Source organism: Vombatus ursinus, unplaced genomic scaffold (assembly GCF_900497805.2).
Source record: "Vombatus ursinus unplaced genomic scaffold, bare-nosed wombat genome assembly UNPS02011916.1, whole genome shotgun sequence".
NCBI lineage: Eukaryota > Metazoa > Chordata > Mammalia > Diprotodontia > Vombatidae > Vombatus > Vombatus ursinus.
The window spans coordinates 1,448,782-1,470,781 of NW_020951694.1; the positions used below are offsets into that span (position 1 = coordinate 1,448,782).

Here is a 22,000-nt window from a genome sequence, read left to right on the forward strand (position 1 = left end):
TATCATTCCACCAACTCTTCAACACTGATTATTGTAATTTTTGTAATTTTTGCCAGTTTATAGAGTGTGAAGTGAAACTTCAAGGTTGTTTTGGTTTGCATTTTTCTTATTAGTAATGATTTGGAGCATTCTTTTGTGTGATTCTCTTCATGTGATTGATACTTTGCAGTTCTTCTTTTGAGAACTGTTTTTATCTTTTGACCATTTATCTATTGGGGAATGGCAATTAGTCGTATGTGTGTGTGCATAATATATGTGTATATATACACACATACATACATGTATAATATATGTTTATACACACACACGCACACACACACGTACATTATATCTGTATCTTAGATACCAAACTCTTATCAGAAATTTGATACAAAGATTATTTTTTCCCGTTCGACCACTTCCCTTCTCATGTTAGGTGTATTAATTTTGTCTGTGCAGAAGCTTTTCAGTTTCAGGTAAGTCAAAGTTATCTATTTTATCTTTTGTAATTTGCCTCTGTCCCTTGTTTGATTAAGAATATGTTTTCTGGCCATAGCTATGAGAGGTATATGATCTGCTTCTTTTCTAATTTTTTTTGTAATATGATCCCTAATATTAAGGTCATGTATCCATTTAGAATGTATTGTGGAATGTAGCATAAGGTATTGGTTTAAGCCAACTTTATGCTAGACTATTTTCCAGTTTTCCCAGCAGTTTTTATCAAATAAGGAGTTTTTTCCTAGGTAATTTATGTTTTCCATTTGATCAAACATTGCATTATTGAGTTTTATTGTTTCCGATTCTCCCTTGTCTAGTCTTTTCTGTTGATTTATCTCTCTATTTTTAACCACGACCAGATGGTTTTGATGACTATTGCTTTACAATATAGTTTTAAGTCTGGAAGTGTTACTCCCCCTTCACCCTCCCTCTTTTCATCATTTCCCTAGAAATATCTAAAATATCATATTCTGGATCTTTTGTTTTTCCAAATGAATTTTGTTATTATTTTAGCAAGTTTTATAAAATATCTCCTTGGCAAATGTAGCAGGTTCTTCTGAGATGCTTTGATACATTTGCTCCAACTGATAAAATCCAACTGCTATTTTATTGTCCTGTATATATGTATCGTTTATATATTTTGGGTCCCAAACCCTTATCAGAGAAATCTGATACAAAGATTTTTTTTTTTGCCATTCAACTGCTTTTCTTTCTCTCTCTCTTTTTTAGGTAATTGGTATAAAGTGACTTGCCCAGGGTCACACAGCTAGTAAGTGTTAAAGTGTTTGGTCTGAGGCCGGATTTGAACTCAGATGCTCCTGACTTCAGGGCTGGTGTTCTATCCACTGCCCCACCTAGCTGTCCCTCAACTGCTTCTCTTATCTTAGGTGCCTTAATGTTGTCTTTGCAGAAGCTTTTCAGTTTCAGAATTGTCTTCTTGTCTTCTGCTATCTGAATCTGGTAGTATCCTATGTAAGTGCAAAATTGAAAACCACTTATTGCTTAGCAAGCAATCCAGAGCATCTGAGCATGATGAACTCATCCATATTAGCTTGCCTCTTCAAAGTCTGATACCCCAAGCATATATGGATCTTCTTTTGTGTTACCACTATAGGTAATGTATATAGACCACTAAATTTAAGTCCACTCAAATGTAGCCCAAGTACTTTAGGTGGTGCAGCAGATAGAACATTGGGCCTGAAGTGAGGAAGACTGGAATTCAAATCTGGTCTTGGACATGTACTAACTGTGTGACCCTGGGCAATTCACTTAACTTCTGCCTGCCTCAGTTTCCTCAACTATAAAATGGGGATAACAATAGCACCTATTTCTCAGGGTTGTTTTGAGGGTTAAGTGAGAAAATATGTGTGGAGCATTTAGCATAGTTCCTGGCGCACTGTAGGCATTTAATAAATGGCACCTAGGCATGTAGGTGGCATGGTGGATAGAGTGATGAACCTCATCTTCATAAGTTCAAATCTGGCCTCAGATACTTACTAGCTGTGTGACCCTGGGCAAGTCACTTCACCCTGTTTGCCTCAGTTTCCTTATCTGTAAAATGAGCTGGAGAAGGAAATGGCAAATCACTCCAATATCTTTGTCAAGAAAACCACAATTGGGGTCATGAAGAGTCAGACACGACTTAAACAGCTGAACAACAACAACAAATCAATGCTTGTTTCCTTCTTTCCTAACGGATTTTTTTTTTGAAGTATCTCTCATAGAAGGACTAGAACACAGTGGTCACATGGGAATCCACTGACCAGTGCAGCAATGTCCTTCATATTTGCAGTCTTTAATGTCCTATCTGTATAATTTCATTTGCTTCCGGGTGAAAGGAACCCACACAACTGATATTAAGGCTGAGCTTAGGATCTTTGAGCTGTGGCTCCATCTCTGTTTCCTGACTGGTTCTTGGGACTTGAGCCTCTCCTATACCAATGTGGCATTTCCCTTGGATGCAAAAATCACACCAAGTGTCTATCCAGGTCACAAATGAAACCTGTTCTCATTTGGTTGTTGTCCTTGTATCACATGGTCATGACCTCCATCTCTTGACCTCTGGCTTCTACAAGTGTAACAATCTTGTCTGTTGTTCCATCTTTCAGAAGGTTTTTTGTAAGTATGGTGCTTGAGCCTGGGTGATCAAAGGTTGTCTCTTGCCTGGTTTCTGCAGCCTACAAATAAGAATATGGAACTAGAAGTAATCTGATATCTTCTCAATTAGATTACTCTTTGAAGCTTGGAAATCTTTCGTAAATGAATTTTCTTTCCTAGCAAATGATTATACTTTGGCCACTTTCTTTTCTCCTCAAGATCAATTAGGTGCACTTACAGAAGAGTCCACATCCTTAGAAAACTTTAAAAAACAATCTGCTGTCAACCTTATCATATCTCTTAGTGAACACTTCACACCTCCCCACAGTTTAAAATATTTAAAAAGTTTAAAATGCTCTTGATAGCATTGCTTCTTAAGCTCTGTCCAACTGTTTTAATAAGGAGTTCTCTGATTGGTTCTAGCTGCATTGCTTTGCACCAGTACTTTAAGAACACAAAATCCACAGCACTCATATCAACCTCCCTATTCATAATACATGCAGTAATACAAAAGGTCTCACTACTTAAATAATCAACTGTGCTAAAGTTATCTCAGAAAGAACTGGATTTGTAAAGGAAACATACTGCAAATTAGGATTCCAATTATAGTCTAGAATAAGGGAAAAAATAGTAATTTTGTCTAGTGGGTCTTGTACAACTAAGGCATCCAATAAGGACAGTCCTAGGTAGAATATCTTTCTAGTGGTTTCCAGAAAATGCAGAGAACACCCAAATATATCTTGGATCAGCCCCCATGTGTAGCAAGTGCTCTTCACTCTTCCGGAGCTAGGCCAACTTCATTTCCCTCTCAGAATTCTAAGGGTACCCCTGAGGGGTTGGAGTATATTTCTCTAAATGCCACTGGCTCAAGTCCCAATTCTGGTATGACCTCCTACTGTAACCAGTGAATAGCAATTAGCTTTTTTTTTTTTTTTTTTTGCTTTTATGGTGAGGCGATCGGGGTTAAGTGACTTGCCCAGGGTCACACAGTTAGTAAGTGTTAAGTGTCTGAGGTTGGATTTGAACTCAGGTCCGCCTGACTCCAAGGCCAGAGCTCTATTCACTGCACCACCTAGCTGCCCCGCAACTAGCTTTTACAAAGGGGTATTTACTTCAAACATATAGCAAAAATGTTCTCCAAATATAACACTCATGTCAGGTCATCTCTCTCAACACAAGAATCCAGGTATACTTTTAGAGAGACTCTCACATGCAATCTCTGGTTCATGCTCCCAACCAAGGAACATCAGTATCACATCTATTATATCCTCCCCCAAAAGAGTCCTCAGTTTCCTTACACACATAGTCTAACAAGGCATTGAATATAAGGTGTTTCATTTACACAACTTTAAGGGGCAAGTGGGTGTTGGCCATTGTAGGAGGATTGACTGTGGTGGCCACCATCTTTGTATCTCTACCTTTGGTGTTTCTAGTGTTTTCTTGAAGCTTCTCCCAGTCTCAAGTTGTTGTTTGTCCTTTGTTCTAGAAGAGGACTATGACATCAGGGAGGTGATGCCATGACATGCAAGTGAATTGGATTTAAGTGAGGGAGGGCTGTGCAAATCACCAGACACACTTTCTCCTCCTGAGCCATCTGGGTCGAGTGGCAAGATATAGTTCAGGATGACTGGAGGTGTCCCCCTGCCCCTATTCTAATCTCAAGTAATTTGAAATGAAAGCATGGCCCTAATTACCAGGAACTGGGGTTATAGGAGTTAAAAAGGTGAATCGTAAAGACAGTGTTTAGCCCAACCTCTAAAAGACTTAGGGGTGTGTGTGTGTGTGTGTGTGTGTGTGTGTGTGACGGGGGGTCCAGGGGATGTAGCATGAGTTGTTTGTGCTATACATGTTCCTTCTTTTACTTGTGCTGGTAGAAGTCTTGTGTATTGGAAGAAGGGGAGATTTATCCTTGTTATTTCCTTTGCTAGTCTAATCAAATGCTTTTGATTTAAAAAAAAATAACTCATTCGGAAGTGCTGGTTGTGTGTATGGCACATTGAAGGATATCTAGAATTCACTTGCTCTAACTGGGCTTGAGACAGGTGGGTGAGCAGTTTAGCTGCCTTGGAGATCGTGCACAGGTCAGTATTGTTAGCCTTCTTAATAAAAGACTTGGAAGAGTACAAACTAGCCCTGAGGCACATTGGCCTTGGAGTTCTCATTCCAAAAACAGCTATGACATTGACCTGAATAAGAAGCAGCAGAGTCAATAGCAGCATGGACAAGTAGATGGCTTTGAGGATCTCATGGAAGCAGCAGCGATGGCAAAGTCCACCGAAGCATCTGAAACCAGGTGGAGTGGCATTAGTGGAAAGGAAAGGAGTACCTCGACCAAGACGGAAACATGAGCTGATCACGGCAGAGTGACTGAGAAGTCCTTAGACAAGCAAAGGAGACCTTGTTCTAAGCAGGGAGTATGGGGCTCAAGCTGAGGGCTTAAGGAACCAGAACTAAGGAGTAGTGACATACAGAGCTATGAGGTAGAGAAGCAAATCTGGATCTTATCCTTCATTGGTACTATGAGTCAAGTGGACTACGCAGGTCTGGGGGAGAGGCATAGACTCTTCAGTGGACTTGAGTTCTTTCTCTGTTTGGGGGGATCTCAATCTCGGGGTAGTACTACAAGCCTGGAGCAACTACATAGATCCTTGGGGGAGATGGGTCCTGACAAAGGGGAACATTTTCTTGACAGTTAAGAGGCTTTCTATATTCTTTGTTGGAGTAGCTAGGTGGATAGAATGCTGGGCCTGGAGTCAGGAAGACCTGAGTTCAAATCTGGCCCTAGATACTTACTAGCAGTGTGACCCTGGGCAAGTCACTTCACGCTATTTGCCTCTGTTTCTTCATCTGTAAAATTAGCTGAAGAAGGAAATGGCAAACCGCTCCAATATCTGTGCCAAGAAAACCTCAAATAGGGTCATGAAGAGTCAGACATGACTGAAATGACTGAACAACAAATATTCTTTGTTGTATAATAAACTTACTGTATGTTTTACACTTTCTTATCTAGGAGCTTGAAAGGTAACTGAAGAGATCTAGATGAGATCTTGGAATGAATCAAATTTCAATGTTCCCAGGCTACTGTGAGTAGGGACACAATCTAAACAGTATCAATTATTAAGAAGCTTCCAAGATTGAATCAGTTCATGTGAATCTAAAGATTTGGTAATAGGCCCTTGTGGAGACTCCAAATTGCCTTCTCTCATATCCTCATTGAAGTATTGTTTTCTTCATCTTTTTTTTCTTAAGTTGAAGTTATATCTCTCCAGGGGCCATGTTATAAAATAACTTGCAGGTCTATTTTTCCTTTACCTTCCTATGTCACCATTTTAGCATCTCCGTCTCATGCTGGGTCTTTGGTAAATGGGCTTCCCTGCTGGGCCTGGGTGGATAAGATGGAGTGTTACAAGGAGAGTGGACAGCCTGATGTCTCTTGTCTTCTCTCCTGTATGTTCCCCCTTATATTTAGAAGCAGTCCTGAGAGTCCCCTGTATGTGAGAGGGGAAGGGGCTTATCTGCCTTCCAGCTATTTCTATAAGGGAGGAATTGCTTTTTAAAACTTCACTTATTTTCTTTGCTCCTCTAAGCCCATTGCTGGGCACAAAGAAGCTCAATAATTCTATTGAATTAGAGAGTAATATGGATGGAATAACATGGGAAGATGAATGTGATGTTTTCACATTTTATCCTTGCATCTTCCTGCTCTGATGAGATCCTGAAGAATGTGCCTGGGGACTAGGCACACCAGATTATAGAAGAAGAAAGTTTAGAGGGGAAGAGATAAGACAGTAACAATAGGAGGGGGCTATATAGACTTGAGAATAAGAATAACAATGAAAGGGAAGAAATTTTGTTGTTGTTAAGTTGTTTCAGTTGTGTCTTACTCTTTGTGACTCCCTTTGAGGTTTTGGCAAAGATATTGGAGTGGTTTGCCATTTCCTTCTCCAGCTCATTTTACAGATGAGGAAACTGAGGTAAACAGGGTTAAGTGACTTGACCAGGGTTACATAGCTAGTAAGTGTATGAGGCCAGATTTGAACTCATGAAAATGAGTCTTCCTGATTCCAAGCCCAGTCTCTATCCATCTAGCTGCTCCCAGGGAAGAGATAGGAAAGGAATAATAGGAGGGAGGGATAGACTTGAGCATAAGGGTAGAAAAGAAAGTGGAGGAGGTGGAGATCCAGGTTGAGTAGGTATGATGTAATAGATTTCAAAGAATAAAGGATGTCAGAGGTGGAGGACCTTAGAGATCGTCTGGTCAAAAACTATCATTCTATGGATGAAGTAAACTGAGGCCAAGGGAGGCAAAGGACTTGGCAAGGTAATGCAGGTGGCGGAGTAGAGAAGAAAACTCACTGACTTCAAGTTCAGTGCTTTTTCCAGAACATTGGTGGCCACAATCTGGACTTTCCATCTTCCCATTCTTAACACTGGGAAACTCTTGGATACAACCACACTGGCCTACTTGCCCTTCCTCACACATGACCCTCAGGGCATTTGTACCAGCTGTCCCCAAGACCTGGAATGCTCTCCCTGCTCGTGTCTTATTCCTAGCTGCTTTGACTTCCTTTGAGACTTAGCTTAAATCACATCTTTTGCAGAAGGCTTTTTCTGGGGACCACCCCTTTACCTAGCCCTTCCCTCCCAGACTGTTCAGTTGTGTCCAATTCTTCATAACCCTGTGGACCACAACACAACAATATTGTCCATGGGATTTTCTTGGCAAAGATTCTGGAGTGGTTTGCCATTTCTTTCTCCAGTGTATTTAGGCAAACAGAGGTTAAGTGACTTGCCTGGGGTCACATAGCTAGCAAGTCTCTGAGGCCAGATTTGAACTCAGGTTTTCCTGACTCCAGGCCCAGTGCTCTATCCATTGAACCATCTAGCAGCTTCCAAGATTACCTTCCATATTTATTTGCATATTGTCCCCTCCATTGGAATATGAACTCCTTAAGAGCAGGAACCTATTTTTGCCTTTCTTTTCAATCCCAGTGAGATACAAAGTGTCTGGCACAGAACAAACATTTAATAAATGTTTTTTGACTGACCAATTGGTTGACTAGAGTGAAGGTAGTAAGTCTTGTCAATTAGCCCTAATAGGTGCAAAACTATGCAGATGGAAGAGGGACTGGGGCAAGGTAATAGAAGAAGGGTTAAAAAGATACAGCAAGTGGGGTTTAATTCACACTAGGAAAAGAGTTTTCCCGAGGGGAAATGAGTAAATCTCTGGCATCAGCATTTACCTGCTTTTACTGATGGTGCTACTGTCTAGGGGTAGTTGGTCTGATTGTTTTATTTGTGTGTGTGTGTGTGTGTATGTGTGTGTATATATACAAACGTATACCCACATGTGCACACATATGTGTTGCATATATATGACATATATGTTGCATATATTCCTGTTATTATATGTTACTGGAATCTTAGTATCAGAGAATTTCAAACTGGATGGTACCTTAGAGATAATTTTGTTCAGTCCCTCAGTGACTTGCCCAAGATCACATAGATAGCATAGCTAATATGAACTGAGAAGTGGGTTGGGGGCAGGAGCTAGGATAACAATTTAGGTAGGAATTCAGTACAGCCAGTTAAAGGCAGCTGGAGAGATGCAGTAAGTGAACAGATATGGGTTCCAAGGAGAGGAGCCAAAATCTCATATTTCCTCCAGACCAATAGTCCCTATGGGGGATCCAAGCACTTGTCTTTGCCCCTCCCTTTACTCCTCCCCCAGTTATTTGGCTTCTTCTATCTTTTGCCCAAAACCCAGGCAATGACCCAGGAATCAGAGACCCCCCCACACCAAGTTTTCCCATCAGTGGCCATGAGGCATACAATCTTTGGGGGACAGCAGCTGGTGAGTAGGGAGGAATTTGTGTGTTCAGCAAACAGCCTGGGCACCCAGCAGCCACCTTCTTCTTTCATCAATCACTTGCCGCCAAATGTCTCTCTATTCCCACCACCAGGAGGGGACCGGGGGACTGGTTCTAAGGGGAGTGGGGTTTGTAGGGGTAAATGGGAAGTCCTGGGGAGGGGGAAGGATGGGGGTAGTGATTAGTTTTCTAGTCTCAGGCCTTTCCCCCCTTTCCTGGGGCCCCTGAGGTTTCAGTACCATGGGATGACTCAGCCCTGGCCCCCTCTACCCTTGGACATAAGCTACAAATCACCTGTGGGGGTTACTGGTGGGGGGTAGGGGGAGGAGAGGGATGAGTCAGGGCAGTAGAAGAATCTATTTTGGTTCCCACGGACCAGCCGAAGGCATAGTCATCATGAAAGCTGCTGGCACAAGGAAGATCCCTGGCCTCCTCCCTGAGGTGTGTTTCCCCCGCCCCACTGACCTCTCCCTCCCTGGTAGTTAATCTGGGAATAGGATGTAGGCATCCCACTCCTCAACTTCATCTCTCTCTAATCCTTCCCCACCCTATCCTTCACTTGGAGATCCAGGCATCTAGCCCTCTAACCTTTATCCCTCCCCAACTTCCCCATTCTGTTTTAGGGATCCAGGCATCTTACCCCCAAACTTTGTCTCTTCCCCGTCCCAGCCTCTATTCCCCTCAGGAACCCAGGCGTCCTGCCCACTTGCTTCACCATAACAACGGGTCTTTTCCAGTTGCTTAGGACTTTAATATAATTTCATTAAGTCAACAAGTCTGAGGAAGGGTTGGTGGGGGGGACATAGAGGCGGGGGTGGGGGGGGAGGGGGCCACCTCTCTTCTTGGCAGCGAGATGACTCTGAGAAATCAAATATTGACAATGAGAGTACAGAGCTTATTCAATAGCAGGGGGGGGGGGGTGTGGAATTTGTGGGAATGATGGGTCCTGGAGGGGAGTGAGAGCTAGGGGAGGAGACAAGAGCCTAAGGCTAGCGGGGCACACCAGAGTAGGGGATCCTGGGCAGGGAGTTTCTTCCCTCCTAATGGTCTCACCCATGCGATCTTCTAGCCCTTCGCTCCCCATCTTGGGACCCGGGGGTGCCCGCTCTTCCAGTTATCACCTGTCTTACCCGTCCCATTAACTTGGGGAGATGGTCCCCTATTCCAGCTTCCAGCTGTACATTTCTCTCCCCTCCTCACCTCTTTCTTCCTTTCCTTTTCATCCTTCCTACTTCCCCTTCTTCGTATACCTCCCTCTATTTCCCATTTCCTCCTCTTTCCATCCCTTTTCCTTCCCTCAACCCCCCTTCACTTTGCGCCCCAACTTCCCCTCCTCCCTTTCCTTTCTCACTGTCTCCAACCCACTCCCATCTCTACTGATGAGCTTCTGCAGCTTTTAATGGATTGCATGGTAATTAACAAAGAGAGATGTCTGATTAGCTAGTTAGCATAATGTGTGTGTGTGTGTGGGGCGGGGGGGGGGGGGGGGGGGGAGAAGCTTAGGCAAAGCCAGAAGAGAGCCAGGCAAATGGAGCTCAGGACTCACCCAGTCTTTATTTCCCTTAGGGAACCAGATGTCCAGCTCACCCAGCTTGAGACTCTTCATGACTCAACTTTCCCTCCCTTCTGCTCTCCCCACCCCTATTAGTTCACTCTCCCCTCATGGACCTTTTCCCCTGCCCGCAGGCTAGAGATATTTGCCAGATTCTCTTCTCTTACCCATTACCAATCAGGTAACTGGAGTCCCAGAAGGTTCCACCCTCCAATTTTTCACCTTTTTTTGGCTTGTAGAGGCGGTTCTGGGGTGAGGCCAAATCCTCTTTAATGGCAACAGTACCCTCTTTCTCCACCACCATTTCCTATAGCCTGTATCTGAGAGTATAAATCTAGAGATCAAAGTCATATTTAGTGAGGAGATATTGTGGGGGAGGGAGAGAATGTCACTGTTGAGAATAATGTCCAAGATTATGCATGACAAGTGTATGACACTTGTGTCAACAATCCAGATTAGATGGGGTGGCTCAAATGCTGCTTTCCTTAATATGCCCCAAGGAAGACAGTCAGTTCACTGTATTAATTATCCAGCAAGGGAGTGTAATATATGAGTTGCACACTAGGTGACACTCTATTTGAACCACTAGCCCAGTACCTTGTCAGTTTTTCTGGTATTTAAATGGCATAGCAGGCTAAAAGCTTGTAGTATTCTCACTGGCCACCAGAGGGTGCTTAGCCTACAAACATCTAGATTGCTCCTCCCTCTTCCCACCTTGGGGACCCTTCTCCTCTCAAAACCCAGGCCTTCAATGGTGGTTTGATTCAACGCTTCTGAATGGGTCTGGAATTAAATCTAGGGGATGAAATGGAATATTATTTAAAGTATTAAATCTATAGCCTTTATATAGCGCTTGCACATCCTACTCAGATGGGGTTCCCCTCCCTTAGCTCATGATCCCCCACATTCATGGGTTAGCATATTATGATCACATAATTTATTGTATATAGCATAAAGTTAAAGGAGACCAATCAAGTGCTTGCTTGATATAGATTCACCTCCTGCCCCTTCCTAAACCTCATCAGGGGCATTCACCTGCCTGTGGCAAAGAGTAATAAAGTGGTGTGTCCATACTCTATCTTGAGATTGTGGACAAAGGAATTCAGAGAGACAGTAATGGAAATCAGTTTCATCCTCCAGCTCACCAGCCCAATGGGAATCACGGGAGTTGTTAGTCTCAACAACTTAGGATGCTGTTTTTTGGGACTCTTATCTCCTTCCCTGCTCTAGGATTAAAGTCTCTCCTACAGACCTGGTCTCCAATACTCTTACTTATTCATAGGCTGTTTGATGAGTCTTTGACTGAAGCAGCATCAGTGATAGCAGCTGCAGCCACAGGCTGGGCCACTCATATGTCAAGGAAGCCTGGGAGTGTGAAAACCAACTCCAGATACCACAGCCTGCAAATCTCACCCCTCTCCTCTCCTGTATCATTCTGTCTCGGCATATACCCAGGACAGGATAGTTTCTGGTGTCGTTTCTTTGTCCTAAAGAGGATCCACGAAGTCTCACTTCCAATGGGGAGTCTCACAAATTCTCCTTCAACACTCTCCCTCTGTGGAAACTTCCTGGGCTTTGGATCCCCACAGAGATGAAAAGTCTGTGCAGAAGCACTGACTGTATGAGGAATTCAATTCAATTAATACAATTATTTAATCAATCAATCAATCAATGAACTTTTATTAAGCATCTACTGTATGCCAGATACTGTGCTTGATGATGGGGATAAAGAGACAAAATGAAACAGTTCCTCCTTTCTAGAAGCTCAGATTCTATCTAGGGAGACAATATGCACATATACAGTGTATATCAAAAACCTTAGTGCTTGGGGCAGCTAGGTGGCACAACGGATAGCGCACCAGTCCTGGAGTCAGGAGGACCTGAGTTAAAATCTGGCCTCAGACACTTATTAGCTGTGTGACCCTGGGTAAGTCACTTAACCCCAATGGTTGAAAAGAAGTCTTAGTGCTTTAATTAATTTTAATAACTTAAAACTTCACTAAGACCTTTGGGTCACCCTGTATAAGCATATGTAAAATAAGTATAAGGAAAAGGGGGAGGAGAGATTAGTAACTGGGTGGGGGATCAGGAAAGGCTTCATGTAAACAGTTGCATTTAAGATTTGGAAAGAAACAGTGGGATTTCCAGGAAGTGGAGGTGAGGAGAGAGCCATTCTTGGCATTGGTAAATTGAATCACGGAGACCAATTAGAAGGTTACTGAAAACTCCAAGTGAGAGGAGATTCAAGCCAGGGTAGGGGCTGTTTGAGTAGAAAAATGTTGAGAAAGTAGAAACAACAACTGATTAGATATATGAGGTGAGTGACAGTAAAGAATCAAAGCTTACACCATGGTGGCAAATCTGGGTGACTTGGAAGGATAGTGATACCCCTGAAAGTAATAGGGTGGGTTTTAGGGAAAAGATAACAAATTCTGTTTTGGATATGTAGAGTTTGAGAACTCTACCGGACATCCAATACAAAATGCCCTGATTCGAGCTCAGGAGATGAGGACAGGATATAGAAATCTGGGAGTCATCTACATAGAGATGAAAATTAAACCCATGGGAGCTGATGATGCCAACAATTAAGAGAATGAGAGAGAGAATAGGACCCAGGACAGAGCCGAGTGGGGTACATCTATAGGTAGGGGGTGTGATATGGATGAATATCCAGCAAAGGAAATTGAGAAGGGATGGTCACACAGGTAACCAAGGTGAACAATGTCACCAGAGAGAAGAGGGTTATTAACAGTGTCAATAAGGATGATGATTGAAACAAGGCCATCAAATTTAGCAATTAAAAACTCACTGGTAACTTTAGAGAGAACAATTTCAGTCGAATGAGATCAGGAGCCATATTGCAAAGGGTTGAGAAGGAAGTGATAGAAGAGGAAATAGAAGCCATGAGTATACATACTTTTTTTTCCCCCTAGGAGTTTGGCTGTGAAAGAGGAGAAATGTAGTATGATAGACTGTGGTAGCATCTACTGAAGATTTTTTTAAGGATGAGAGAGTTTGCAGGCAGCAAGGAAGGAACTAGTAGATTGGAGAGGGGGTATTAATGAGAACAGTCTACAAGAAAAGATGGGAGGGGATAGCATCAAGTGTACATGTAGAAGGGCAGGACCACCTCTTCAGAGACTGGAATATAAAAAGAGAGAACTAGGCATAATGTGAAGAGGTTTTGAGATTTATTGCTTACTGTGTACTAGAATCTGGCCACACAAAGATAAAAACCAAAACAGTCCATATCCTTAGGAAGCTTATATTATATTGGGGGATGCAATATATATAGAAATAAAAAGAGCACTAGCAACTGGGGGGATCAGGAAAGAATTCCTATAGGAGTTGGTATCTGAGTCAAATTTTAAAGAAATCAAGGAATCGGAAAAGGAGTTGAGGAAGGAAGACATTCCAGGTGTAAGGGATAGCACTAAGCAGGAAATGGGATGTCTAATTAGAGGAACAGCTAGTTTGGTTGGAATGTAGAGTGCTTAAAAGGAAATAATAGGAAATAAGTCTGGAAAAGCAGGTGGAAATCAGGTTTTAGAAGGCTTTAAATGCCAGCCTATAGGTTTGCATTTTGTCTTGGAGACTGTTGGGGCAAGCCTGACAATGGCATCCATAAATAAAAGGAGATTTACTTTGCCCTAACACATGGACACAAGGATACAGTGGTACTTAATTTCTATTGATGAAGCCTCCTCTCCTCCCACATTGAAACAGGTTTTGTCATCAGGGGAGGGTGTGGTGACTTCTTCACATTTCTACCAAGTTAGGGGGTTCTAACTCTAAGTGGGTGGAATTTTTATTATTTTAGGTGACCAGGAATCTGTGTCAAGGGATGCAGTGGCCAGTTAGATCACCAGGGCAGCTTTGTTGCCTCTTAGGGAAAATTAATCTTTGTTGTGGGGAAATGAGGAACCCTTGTCCTATCATAGAAGTGATCAGGAACCAATGAAAGTTTCTGAGCAGGAGGGTAACCCTGATCTAAACTAGGTTTTAGCAATTTTAATTTGGCAGCTCTTTGGAAGATGGATGGGAGACCCATGGAAAGGCTGTTACAGTAGTCCAGAGAAGTGACAAGGGCCTGATTAAGAGGCAGAATGGTACAGTGGTAAGAGTAATACTTTTGGAATAAGAGGACTGGGATTTTAATTTCATTCTCCTGTATGTTACCCTTGTGACCTTGGACAAGTTCCTTACCCTCTCTGGTCTTCAGTGCTTCATCTATAAAATAAAGGAGTTTGACTAGATGGCTTCTAAATCTATGATTCTATGAATTAGGGTGAATAGGGTGGTGGCTATGTGACTCTAAATGAAGAGATAAAATGGGAGAGATGCAGTAGGAGTAAGAATCAGCATGAGTAGTAATGAGACCGGAGGCAAGGCTGACGCTAGCTTTGAGGCTGGGTGACTGGAAGGATGGTATTCCAATTGACTAAGGGAGTTTGGAGGGGGAGGAAGATATTCAGGTCCATTTTGGACATGCTGAGTTTGAGGACACCTGTGAGGAGTGTCAGCAGGCAATGTGGTAATATGGGATTGGAATTCAGAAGAGAGATTAGGGCTGGAGATATAGATTCAGGACCTATATAGAGGGCGGCTAGATGGGGCAGTAGATAAATCATCGGGCCTGGAGTCAAGAAGTTCAAATCTGGCCTCAAACACTCAAAACATCAGCCTCAAAAATAAGTGACTGTGAGCAAGTCACTTCACCCTGTTTGACTCAATTTCCTCATTTATAAAATGAACTAAAGAAGAAAATGGCAAACGAATGGGATCTGAACCCCTGAAAGGAACAAACCATGTTTTTGGGATCTGGACTCCAAAAAGGAAAACCCTGGACTTTCCCACCTGGCCAAACTCTGGTGGTCACCTGAGGCTATAATCCTATCAACCGGCCTTTCGTTGTGGCCCAATCTCCCAATTCTGTTACCTCCCAGTTGTTACTGGTCAATTCCCACCCTTAATCCTAGCTAGGCTTCATTCTCCCTTGGACACGTGGTCCAGGTCCCAGGAGTTTTGTTCACTCCAGCATACTGGCCACTCCCATCCAGAGCCTCCTTAGACCCCTCCTCCAGTCACCCCAAACTACTTGGCCACTCCTAGATCCCTCCCACAGTCTTTCTGTTTATAAGGTCCAACTTGTCTTCCTTAAAATGCTCAGTTTCTTAAAATCTAGCCATGGGCTCAGATTCTTATAATCTAGCCAAAGGCTCAGATTCTTAAAATTTGGCCCGCTTGCATTAGTGATACAAATGCTTAGATTCCTTAAGAGTCTGCCCGATAAGGCAGATGTTCTAATAAACCTTGTGTTTGTCTGAAAGAAGGTTTGGGCCAAGTTCTTTTGGGAAGGACCCATGTGTTGTGATTTTGGGGTCCTGGCACCCCTAAACCTCAACAAAACCACTTCAGTATCTTTGCCAAGAAAACCCCAAATAGGGTCATGAAGAGTCAGACACAACAGAAATGACGGAACAACAAAATCTATATAATGATGATAATTAAATCCATGGGGATGGATGAGATTACCAAGGGAGAGAGTACAGTGAGAGAAGATGTCCCAAGACAAAAGCTTGAGAGACACTCATGCTTAGTAAATGGGAGATGGAAGGTGGTCTAGGAAAGGAGAATGAAAAGGACTTGTCAGACAGGTTGGACTCAAATGAGAGAGCAATGTCATAGGAGCAAAAAATGGCAAGTGTCTAGGAGAAGAGTGTGGTCAATATTGATGAAAGCTACAGAGAGGTCAAGTAGGATGAGAATTGAGAAAAAAATCATCAGACTTGGCAGTTAGATCAAGTTTTGGGGTAACCTTGTGGGGTAATCAAGTTTTAGTGGAGGGGTAAGGCTGAAACCTGGATTATTGCAAGGAGTTGAGAGAGGAGTAGGCAATGAAGTGGAGGCAACATACTTTTAAAAAAAAATTCAATTTTATTTTATTTTCAGTTCCAAATTCTTTCCCTTCTCCACTTCCCTAGTTATTGAGGAAGTGAAAAAAATTATTTTATTATTTTTTAACATTTATTTTTTATTTTGAGTTCAAACTCTCTTCCTCCCTACTTCCCCGACCCATTGAGAAACCAAACAATATGATACCCAAGGCAAGAAAAACAAAACCCACTACAAATATGTATAGTCATGCATAACAAATTTCTGCATTACCCATGTTCCTCCACCCTAACCCCCCAAAAAAAGAAAAAAAGAAAAGAAAATATGCTTCAATCTTCACTATGAGTCCATCACTTCTCTGTCTGGAGGTCGGCAGTATGTTTCGTCATGAGTCCTTTGGAATCATGATTGGTCAATGTGTTGATCAGAGTTACTAAGTCTTTTACAACTGATTATCTTTTATACTATTGCTGTTAGTGTGTAAATTGTTCTGGTTCTGAATACTTTGTTTTGCATCAGTTCATCCAGGTCTTTCTGATGGGGTACAGGCCCAAACTGAGACCTTTGTCCCAGTTTGGGCCCCATTTGTCTATGGGCCCTAGAAAACCCTTGGACTGTCCTTGAATTCTCCCACTGGATCTAGGAGGTTTCTGGCGTTCCCGAGGCCATAATTCCATCAATTGGCTTTTCATTGTGGCTATGCCCAATCTCCCAATTCCTACCCATAACTCTTTCTAAGCTCCATTCTCCCTTGGCCACATGGTCCAGGTCCCTGGAGTTCTATTACCTCATAGACTACTTGGCCACTCCTAGATCCCTCCCATAGTCTTTCTGTATATAAGGTCCATCTTGTCTCCATTAAGATGCTCAGATTTTTACAATATAGCCAATAACTCACAGATGCTCAGATTTCTTAAGAATTTGGCTAATATGGTGGATCTTTAATAAGCCTTGTCTTTGGCTGAAAGAAGGCTTGGGTCGAATTCTTTCGGGCAGGACCTTTGTTTTGTGATCTCGGGGTCCCAGCACCTTTAGACCTCATTATTCCCAGGTTTTTCTGAAACCATTCCCTTCATCAATTCTTATAGTAGTACAAAAGTACTCCATTCCCTAGTTAACAGGCACCCTTTCAAATTTCCAATTCTTTGCCACCACAAAAAAAGAACTGCTAATTTTTGTATGTATGGGTCCTTTTCCTCTTTCTTTGATCTCTTTGGTTATTGATAACTTTGATTTCTTCTTCTGAAAACTGCCTATGCATATTCTTTGACTATTTATCAATTGAGGAATGGCTTTTACTCTTGTAAATTTAACTCAATTCCCTATATATTAAAAAAAAAAAAACTTGCTGCAATGATTTTCCCCCAGTTTCCTGCTTTTCTTCAGTTTTAGCTACATTGGTTTTGTTTGTGCAAAAACTTTTTCAGTTTTATGTAATCAAAATTATCCATTTTACCTCCTGTGATCCTCTCTGTCTCTTATTTGGTCATGAACTCTTCTATTCAGCTCCACTTTTTCTTCCAAGCCCCACTATTTCTTCCAAGCCCCACTAATTTGCTTATGATATCACCCTTTCATAAACTAATTTTGAGCTTATCTTGGGGCAATATACTTACTAGGAGTTTGGTTGTGAAAGGAAGAACAGATACAGATATGATCAAGGGAATGTTTTTTAAGGTTGGAAAAAACCTGATTATGTTTGAAGGTACTAAGGCCAGTTGATAAGGAGAGGTTGAAGATTGGAGAGTGGGGTAAAAAGGTGAAAGGTGAAAGCTCTAGAATAGAGATTTTTAACCTTTTTTTGTGTGTTTGGTAGTCTGGTGAAGTCTATGGACCTGGTCTCAGAATATGTTTTTAAACGCACAAAACAAGTGGGATTACAAAGGAAATTATATTGGAATAGTTATCAAAATATTTTTTTAAAAGTTCAGAGACCCGAAGTCCTATCTCTAGGAGATAGGAAGATGAGATCAAAGGCACAAGTAAAGGCTGGCCTTCCTAAGAATTAGAGACTATCGCTTTTTCAGAGACTGGATCCAAAGAAAAGAGAATGGGAGATGATGCATAAAGGATCTGAATTGTGGAGTAGATGTTTTAGGGTGCTCATTGACAGATGACGTGTTGAATGTGAGAAGCATACAGAACTTGCCCATATTTATTTTCTACATTAAGTAGGAGAAAAGTTCCTCCGCTAAGGAGGGAACCGACAAGGTCTAAGGTTCTTAAGAAGCATGATCTCAAACAGGGTGAGGCATACCACAAAAACGCAGTTTCCTCCCACTCTGGGTTTTGCCTGGGTCGGTTGCTTTACACCACGGCAGACTTTGGCATAATGAGAATCTGAGAGCCTGCCAGGTGTGAAGAGCAGCCCCCACGCCGCTGGCACCAGAGAAGGGGGAAGCTGAGGTGCCAGCTCCCCGCTAACCCCCCCCTCCCATCCAGCAAAGAAAATGTCATCAGCTCAGCTCCTCATGGAAATGTAATCAGTGGGCTTACTGCAGTCTTTGTCTTAATTAGGCACTATTGATGGGAAGCCAGAGAAGGGAGAAGCATAGACACCTCTCCTCCTTTCCTCCCTCCCTGAGCCCCTCACTACCCCCAATCTCCTACCAGTGATTTCTCCTAGGGCTTTGTCCCCCCCCAAAAAAAGCAAATAAAAACAATCAACTGCACCTCTCCCCCTCCTCTCCTTGTTTCTAGTGGGCATAATGCTCTTCTAAGAGTCACCCCTGGGGGGGAGATCTTAGCGAAGTTGCTCCCCATCTCCAAATCCAAGTGTTGTCTCAGCTAGGGGAAAGAGGGTAAAGGCTCTTTCACAACCTTTCCACTACAGTCCAGTCTTTCTTCCCCCCCCCCCCCCTAACACGCACTTTGGTTTTCCAGCCCCATATAGACATTCCTTCCAAACTGAGCCCCTAAGCTCTAAATCCAACCCGTACTCCATCTCGGGAATCCAGTTACCCCTCTTCTCCCCCCTCCTCAACCTCCCCATGCTCCCTGAATCTTAGACTCCCGTCCAGAAAAAAAAGGTAGAGAGGAAGAGAAGGGAATGGGTTGACGGGCTTCGGATCCGAATTTTCCTTCAGACCCGGAGGGAGCCTGGGCCGCTTGGAAATCCCGGGCAGGGGGAACGAGGCAAGATTTGAGTCTTGCAGCCTTGCAGGTCACCAGGAGTCTAGGCGCCATCTGCAGTCAGCTTCGCCTCAGGGAGCCGCCAGCCCAGTAGGCAGGCGCCCGGGTTCCCCACACTCGTTCCTACAAACTCCAGGGGGTGGAGGGAGAGAGTTTCATTGTTTCTCGGGGACCCGCACACTTCCCTCCTCACAACAATTGGCCGCACAACCCCAGAGCCTAAGACCCTAGGGGTGTCTGTGTGTGTGTCTGTGTGTGTCTGTGTGTCTGTGTGTGTGTGTGTGTGTGTGTGTGTGTGTGTGTCTGTGTGTGTGTGTCTGTGTCTGTGTCTGTGTGTGGGGGGAGTTGAGGGGGGGAACTCTGGCGGGGGGAGGCAGGAGGGGAGGCGATGACTCCGCCCCCTTCTTTCTTCTTGCTCCTGGGTCGTTGAGAGCTCTCTCTGTGGCCCCGCCCTCTTCTCGGGGCCAACTCACTCCAGCCTCGCAGCGGGGGGGGGTGGGGTGGGGTGTGGTTGCCATGGCGACGCGTGGGGTGCGCTAGCCTGCCGTGGCCAAGCGGGGCTAACTCCGAATCGGAGCTACACTGTCTGCCGGTGAAGGGGAGGGAGAGTAGTTTTCAAAGGGTGAAGGTAACTGTGGGCAGAAGTTGGGGGTCACTTGTCCGAACTGAGTTCATTCTGGTTGTGAGAATTCCGAAGGGGGATGAGGGAAGGAGGATGTGCTAAAGGGGATGAGGTGGCGGGGGTGGGTTGAGAATCCCAGTGGTTTTAAGTTTATTGTTATCCTACTGATGCCATAGTCTCTGAGTATTTCCCTTCCACTGGAAACTCAGAAGGATTATGGAGAGACCTAAGAAGAGCCTCTCTCACTCTAAGAGAGAAGATGCTATGACCTTTTCAATTACTATAGTTTGTTATAAAGACCTTGATGACTAACCTTCATCCTTCTTCCTGCTTTTAATAGCCTTTGAGTCTATTTTCAGGGCAGATATCATTCTCTTCCTCATTTATTATAAGTATCTGACCAACTAAGGAACTATTCACAAATAGGAGGTATAAACTAAAGAGATAATTCACTAACTCAGAGTCCTTTAGCCTTTCTTTGTTCATTTTTTTTGGAAGAACTGGAGACTTTGGAGTGGAGACAATTATCTCATCGTCTTTACCCTTAAAGGAAACAACTTGGGGCAGAAAGTGAGTCTATATAGATAGCTAAAGGTGGGAAGAGAAAATGTTTAAAGTTTTTAACTCAGTTATTTGATACAGAGGGAACTGATTAAAAGGAGTGGGCAACTCCCGATTTCCCTTCCTCTTTCTCCCTGCCATCCCATTTTTCTCAACCCTGGCAAATGAAATGGATAAGTCATAGGCAACTGTATTATCCAACTGGTTGCTCTTTCCTGGACATTCCACATTCTCAGTACCTCTGGTCAAGCATATGGAATTCATAGAAAGGAGAGACCACTAGCTTCCTAACCCATCTCTTTAACAGGTCATGGGGTCTTCAATAGATGTACAGTCGAGGCTAACTTTAACCTTTAACCTTTCTGGAGGAAGTGAGTATCTTCCAGAAAAGGAGGAGGCATGGCACAAAATATTTTGAACTGATTGATGTTCCCTAGCTAAAACCCTATTGTATACAGAATGTCATAGTGGCTTAGTTTTTATTTGTTTCCAACTATGTTGGAAAATTGAGTTTTGAGGAAGGACTCAGCAAGCCACTTCTAACTTGTAGCATCTCTCCAGGTCTTGTCTACATCATGTCATCCAAATTAAGCATTGATAAGAAGCATCGATTAACTTCCTGGTCATCAGCCCAGTCTGTTCAAAGTTCCTGGACAGCGTCAGTCCCAGAACCGGAGCCTCCCAAGGAAGAACCTTCCATGATGGGTATCTTTACATATTTGGGAGGGCCATGTTGCACCTTTAGGAGAGAATATTACTAAGAGAACGAGGGGCTGCCAGGCAGCATGAGAGATAGCTACTTGAAGGTAGAGTGTTCAGAGTTTAGGGACAACAGCTGGGGAACAGGAACAAAACCTTTTGGGTTTGAGGAACGGCAAGAACTAAATGAGGGCCTGAACATTGAGTAATTGGGTCCTGACTTTTGAGGAGTCCTAGACAAACTGAATCCTTTCTGTGTACCTACCTCTTGGGGAGCTTCCTTCTTGATACCTCTCTCCCTTAGTTTTCCCATTATTGTGTTAAGAACTCACTAGCTATATCTTTCTGTGGGGAGGGGGTGTTTCAGCTTCTCTATTCCTAGGCCTATCTTCCCCACTGAAGGCAGCCTGGGATTTTTTTCCTTTTCTCATTTTTTTTTCCATTTCCATCCTTGGTGGCAAAACAAATAGTGTTTCTTTTTTCCCATTAAACTTGTTACCATGGAAACCCAGCCTGCTTTGTTCATTTCCCCTCCCCTTTACTCCTCTCCCCCCACCCCCATCCTGAGATTTTGAGCTGCCTCTTTTTGTTCCAGGCTCTGCTACCTTCCACCCCCCACCTTGGCAGGGACTTAGGGATAGGGGCAAGAAGCAGCAGAGAAAGCCACACCATCAGCTTAGAGGGGAGAAGAGAAGGGAGATGAGAGCTATCAGAGATTACCTCCTGACATCTTTCCTGGACTTGGGAGGCAGCAAATAGTGACTAGCAGAGTACTACATTACTGAATTTGGAGTTCCTGGATAGACTTGGAGGTGCTAAGATGCTGCTAGTTCTGTGTAACAGAACTGTGTAACTGAGGGTGTGAGTCAGTGTGGCCACGGGCAATGGGCTAAGTCCAGATGAGTATTTTGTCTCAGGGTTAGGGACTTTAAAAATATGCAAGAACATCATTTGCATTCTCCTTCTGTTTGCTAAAATGAAAGCAGCTTAAAGTGTCCCAGGTCCCTAGGGTTCACACTTTCAGAAATAAATAAAACTGGAGGCCTTAAGTGAAGGAAGCAGTCAGATATAGTCCTGCCTCAGGAGTCTTTAGGT

General features: G+C 43.3%; 1 protein-coding gene across 1 annotated transcript in view; it reads left to right on the forward strand.

Moving 5' to 3' along the window:
• The first annotated feature begins 19,615 nt into the window (after positions 1 to 19,615).
• Positions 19,616 to 22,000, forward strand: part of DNAH2 (dynein axonemal heavy chain 2) — a 123,877-nt gene continuing 121,492 nt past the window's right edge. The window contains exons 1-2 of the mRNA XM_027857034.1: positions 19,616 to 19,651; positions 20,768 to 20,911. Coding sequence (XP_027712835.1) covers positions 20,782 to 20,911 — 130 coding nt within the window. The 5' untranslated portion in view covers positions 19,616 to 19,651; positions 20,768 to 20,781. The remainder of the gene's footprint in view (positions 19,652 to 20,767; positions 20,912 to 22,000) is intronic.